Source organism: Cajanus cajan, chromosome 1 (genome assembly GCF_000230855.2).
Source record: "Cajanus cajan strain Asha chromosome 1, NIPB_CcT2T_4, whole genome shotgun sequence".
Lineage (NCBI taxonomy): Eukaryota > Viridiplantae > Streptophyta > Magnoliopsida > Fabales > Fabaceae > Cajanus > Cajanus cajan.
The window spans coordinates 22,556,417-22,562,416 of record NC_138517.1 but is presented as its reverse complement, the minus strand read 5'-3'; the positions used below and the strand labels follow the sequence as shown (position 1 = coordinate 22,562,416).

The 6,000-nt window shown below is 33.3% G+C and overlaps 1 protein-coding gene across 1 annotated transcript; it reads right to left on the bottom strand.

Annotated features, from left to right (window-relative positions):
• Positions 1-518: 518 nt before the first annotated feature.
• On the bottom strand, positions 519-3,396 carry LOC109803197 (small ribosomal subunit protein uS13m). The gene is made up of 4 exons (XM_020364655.3): positions 3,235-3,396; positions 2,915-3,148; positions 2,167-2,319; positions 519-882 (listed from the first exon to the last, which is right to left on the bottom strand). The coding sequence occupies exons 1-3, from the start codon at positions 3,292-3,294 to the stop codon at positions 2,167-2,169; spliced, it is 447 nt and encodes a 148-aa protein (XP_020220244.1). The 5' UTR covers positions 3,295-3,396; the 3' UTR covers positions 519-882.
• Positions 3,397-6,000: the final 2,604 nt, after the last annotated feature.

Genomic DNA, 6,000 nt, shown 5'->3' with positions numbered 1-6,000 from the left:
TGTAGCTGGTGTATTGGCCTCTGGAGGACTGTCTTAGTAAGGTGTCACACTGATGTGGTGATTAGTGGTGCAGGTGTGGTGCTGCTGGGGTGATTGGTGGTGCAGTGTGGTGGTGGTGTGGTGATTTGTGGTGCGTGTGTTAAGCATCATCAATGTTACAGTTTTTTGGTGCAAGTGTTAAGTATCAATGCAATAGACATGCATGCATATATGGACAGATCACACAAGTCACAAGATGGCCATCGCAGAAGGGAATCAAAAACAGTGGATGTTGTAGTTCAAGGAGAAGATTGCTTATAGGGTTCACAAAACCACATCAGATACACCTACATTGAAAAAACTTATGCTAGGTCGACATTTACTATCCACGTCCCCCACTCACAAACAATGTTTGTAAAAAATAAACGGTAGGAGCTGGAATGGGAAAAAAAAATTTGTTTATGCAGAGACTAAAATGACCTAGTTTTAACAATAGGAACTAAAATGTTGAAGTTTATACAACTATAGGGACAAAAAGGTAACTAAACCTATATTTTATCAATGTTGTAATGGTTGGAAAGTAAAATTAAAGGTAGAGATTAAGCTTTTATTCTTGAGTACAGCCACATAGATATAAGTTAAGTGTCTTTTAACAATGCATTGAACTGCACCAGTTGCACCTCCATGACCTGGTTTGCCTGAATTTTTTTTCTTATTGTACATAATCAAATTTTTATAATGGATGTAAAATAAAATTTTAGATATCGAACTTTCCTTCTCTGTGACTGCCAGCAATTCATGTCCCCATAGATATAAGTTCAGTTCATGAAGTGCACCAGTTACACCTCACGCAACCACCAACAGGATGTCCAAAATAACCATAATTTGGACGGGAAAATTTATCTGAAAACAAAAAAATAAAAACAAATTATTAAAGTGGTATATAATAAATATATGATATGATCTGTCTTGAAATGTAGCTATATTAAAAGTTTTTGCCCAATTAAAAAAAATTCTTGTTTTTATGGGTTTCACATTTGTATTATTTGGACCAATGACATAGATACAAGTGTTACATACTTGTAGATGAATATAATCAAGATTCTGTTAATCAGTCCAAATCATCTAATACTCAAAAGCTAGCTGTTATATTTAATCTTACTTTCCCCTCTCCCATCCTTTCCTCAACAAATGCCTCTCATACATCACTCAAATGTGCTTTGATTAAAGAGAGGAGAAATAAAGAGACCAAAGATACTTCCTCTCCCATTTTTGCATTTCCATCGATATTCAAGAGATTTGGAGCAGAGGAATACTTGAAGGTTCTCAATGTAAGGGTTTCATAATAAATTGCTTATTTTCCTTCCCTTCCCCTACAACCCAAACACGGTGTCTCTCTCCTAACTCTCCTCCCTATCAGAACTCAAACTTTATGCTACAAAATATTATTTGGCAATCATGTCTCAGCATCTTCCACATAATTCCCCTCAATCAGGGAAGAAAAACCATCACATTCATTGTACATGATTCCCACATACGTTGAGCTTTGGATTACCAACAAATGGAGAGAGTATATCTGGAAAAATGGAAAATTGCACTGCACTAAAGAAACTGGGAACTCACTGGCCTACCATTCTATGTTCAAGTAAAGCAGACTCCAACTAATAAGCAACCAAAAATATGAGAAGTTGAATGTCTTAACCTACTAACACAAATTCCACTCCCAATTGATTCACAACCCATTACGCAATCAATTACAATTCACAATGAAATCACATAAGTAACGCAAACAGTCCAACGCTAAGCTTTATAATGTCAAGGCTATTGGGATCTCTGCAAGTACAGCCACAATTGCCATCACATCTGCTACATTGTAATTTTCTACAATATCAAAGGTTGCAACAAAATTACAACCACAATTTAAAACCTTGACCAACACAGACAACTAAATATTTTCAATTAAAAAACCACATCAACCATAGCAAATCAACCAAGACAAAAAAAAAAACCATCAAATGCAAAATAAGACCACAAAGATCTTGCAAAAACCAGCACTCTTTTCAAGCAAAGATAAACATGCCAAAATCAATCAAACAAGAAATCTCAACATTAATTTCAGTTAAAGAATCTAAATCACAAACAAAACTTATTTCATCATCTCACATCCATCTGTTTCTCAAGAAGTACCTATCTCGATCCAGAGAAAGTCTTCCGGCTCTTCCTGGTGCGTGCGTTTGTGTGTGTCCTCTGTCCACGGCAGGGCAAGTTATCCACATGCCTGATCCCTCGGTAGCATTGAATCCCCACCAACCTTCCCACATCTCTATCAACACATTTTTTCTGAAACACACATTACAAACACGCAATGAAACAACAAAGCACACACATAACGAAACAATTTAAAACCTTTTGATCCCTAATTATTTTTACTCCAAATTTGATCCTCTTAGTTTTCAAAATTAAGCAATGTTAGTCCACTCGTTAACATGTCACCCAAAATCAAACAGAAAATGTTAATATGTCCGTGAATGACACTACCACACTACCTAACATTTATCTAACCATGCTGACTTCCATGTAAAGTACAACATTGATTTTTACTACAAATATATTATATTTATTTTTCATTTTAATTAAAATTTATTCTAGTAAATAATTTTTAATACTATTATTTTCCTCCATGGCTAACTAACTAGCAGATAGTATCATTTCCAGCCATGTCAAGGCTTCTTTCTGTTTAATTTTGGATGACATGTTAACAGGTGGATCAACATTACTTAATTTTAAAAACTAAATTTGCAATTAAAACATTTAACTATTTGAGGGACCAAAATTCGCAAAACTATAGGTACCAAAAGTGGATTTAAGCCAACAATTTATAAGCAAGAACTCAAAGATGAGAAAAGAAAAAAGAAAGAAAAAAAAAAAAAGTTACCAAATCATTTCCAATTAGGTACTTGGAGAGCAACTCGCGAATGGAATAGAGCTCTCTCTTGCTGAGGTCCTTGACGAACTTGTTCTCCACGCCAAGCTCGCACACGATGTGGTGCGCCTTGGCGCGGCCTATGCCGTGGAGGTGCTGGAGAGCGTACTCGAGACGCTTGTGGTCGGGGATCTCGCCGCCGACGCCGCCTCCGATGTTGATGTTCTGCGCGCGCACGCCGCGGAACTGCACGGCGGAGAGAGAGAAAAAAAATGAGAGTATGGAATGCTGAAGAGAAAAGGACAGGGCAGAGTGATGAAAGGGAAATTTACCGATAGGGTTTGACGGAGGCGGAGAGCGACGTCGGAAACGATGCGCGTGGAACCGAACATGTTGGAGGGTTTAAGGATGTAAGATGTTGGGAGCAATCTTAGGTTTTCCTAGCCTCTGTCTACTTCTTTCCATTTTTTAGAATAAAATGAGAACGGGTGTTTTAAATTGTGGGATGCAAAGAATAAAAATATTTTCAAAACTTTAGTTTTTAAATATAAATTATTTAATTATTTGTGATAAATTAATAAGTTTATTTTGATATATAAAAATAGATAAAATTGGTATATGGATATAGATTAAAAAAAAGTTAAATATAATTTCTAAAAACATTTTTTGTCGAAAGAATTCTTAAAGATGTTTTAGTTGATGAATGACTCCTAAAACACTTTTTATAGTTATTTTAATTTTTATATATATCTAAAAAAGCATAAATATCTCAAGAATGTAAAAGGAGTCCAAATCACAAGAAATCATGTGTAAGTGTAGAAATTTATATCAAATTTTATATTTTTAATAATTTTTATATAATATAAATTTAATCGATTTGATCATTGAATTGTATGATGTTATATTTAAGATCATATATAACAAATTTCACATTATTTGAATTTTTATATATGTATTATCTAAAAATGGATATTTACAGATATTTTAAATATCATATTATACGTTAAAATAAAAATAATGTAATTAATTATTAAATAATTTTGAAATCATGTGAAATTTGATATACATAATTTTGAGTATAATACCACCGAATTCAATAATTATATTGATTAAATTTTAATTATACAAAAGTAATTCAAGATAATGCTGACAAATAAACTCGTACTCGTAGATAATATTTGAACTCCTCTCAACTTTGATAAAAGAAAATACTCAGTTTGACCGGATACGCGTATGGGTAATATCCTATTTATTAAATCGGATACAGGGATGGGTATATACTTACATGTCTTGTACTCGTCTTTGTTCTCATTCCCGTTTCAAATTTTAGAAACTTAATTTAATTTTTTATAATTTACTTGAGATTTATATAATTTTTACACTATTTTAAATTTATGTTAGATAAAACTTAATATAATTTTTTAATATTTTTGATATATTATATAATTTTGTAATTGTTTCTTTATGATGGAATTATTGTTTTCTTTATATTATTTTTTTTGCAAAAAAAATTAATTAATTACCGAACAGGTACATGTATATACAAATTTCATATTCATTGAGTATCAAAGATAACAATGGATATTAAGTAAAAACTCGGGGAGAGACAAATATATTGAAACTTGCTATTGTCCCATTGCCATCCATAATTGAAGATTTAAGATTTGGTATAAACATTTATACTTACACTTGTGTCAATCTATATAGACTCATGCAATATTATTTTTGTTTTAGATAATTAAAATTTATAGTAAATGAATGTTTTAAGTATATAAATTATTTTATAATTCAAATCTATAATAAAAAAAATATTTTTAACATAAATTATATTTTATATTTATGGTAAATAAATTATAGGATTAAATGCATTTTTTATTGTTGAAGTATAATAGATTATTCCTCAAATTTTAATTGAATAATTTTAGTCTCTCAATAATCGTAATTATGCAATTTTCATCTCTCAATTTTTAATTGAGAAATTTTAGTCTATCAAGTATTGCAATTGTGTGATTTTAGTCTCTCAAGTATTACAATTATAAAAATTTTTACCTATTTAAGTTACATATATTAGTAATTTTAGCAATATATATATATATATATATATATCATTTAATACATGAATGAAAATTATAATATATATAACTTAAATAAATTAAAAATTGTATAAGTATGATACTTAAGGAACTAAAATAGTACAACTACGATATTTGAAATATTTAAATTACTTAATAAAAATTTAAAGAATCAATGTGAGACCCCCCGTACGGATTTCCTTTTCTTCCCCCCAACTCTCTTACTCTCTAACTCTCATTTCTCTTTGCTCACTCTTTGCTTGGGACTTTTCTTCTAGGCTGATACAAGGTGGTGGTGCGGAGTGACTTGAGGTTTTGCTAGCTGGGTGTTCGGAGTTCTTTCCTCTCCTTCGGTGTTCGATTAAACTCTTCTTAGTCTCCTTCTCCATTTTCTTCATCCCGGAGCTCAGAATCTTCTACCGAGGTAAGGGAAGCTAGTTATTTTGCTGTTTTTGATTTGGAATGAGTCTTAGACACTCATATGCTGCTTGTTGATGGATGATCTCTAGCTGAGATGGATGAGAATTGAATTTTTGCGGTTTTCGGAAATTTTGAAGGAATTTTGGGGTTTTTGATGATTTGTGTTTGCATGTTGAAAATGAGCTGTTTTTATTGATATTTGATGAAAGAGGGAACTTTTGAATGTTTGCATGTTGGTTTTCTGGCTGTTTTTACAGGATTTGGTTAAGTTTTTTGAAAATGGAGTGTTGCTGTTGAGCCTCGCGCTGAGCGCGGTTCTTCGCGCCGGGCGCGAGACCATCTAGGGGCTCCTTTTTTACAAGCCTGCCGGGCGCAAAGATGTGTGCGTCAGGCGAGCTTGAGAAGGTTAGCCTCTAGATGGCCCACGCCGGGCAGGTCCAGAATCGCGCCGAGCGCGCAGGCAGTATGTGACTTGTTTTTGGGTAGTGATTCTGCGCTGAGCGTGACCCTTGTTGCGCTGGGCGCGAGACTCCTTAGGAGTCTCTACCAGTAGGGCGCTGGGCGCAATTCAAATTACGCTGGGCGCGAGACCAAGGGGAGGTCTCT

Bases quoted from the DNA above. Each gene is read 5' to 3' on its own strand.
- LOC109803197 (XM_020364655.3), bottom strand. From the start codon at position 3,294: ATGTTCGGTTCCACGCGCATCGTTTCCGACGTCGCTCTCCGCCTCCGT. The intron at 3,149-3,234 runs GTAAATTTCCCT...TCCGCCGTGCAG, and splicing joins GCCTCCGTCAAACCCTATCG to TTCCGCGGCGTGCGCGCGCA. The intron at 2,320-2,914 runs GTAACTTTTTTT...TGTGTGTTTCAG, and splicing joins ACCTAATTGGAAATGATTTG to AAAAAATGTGTTGATAGAGA.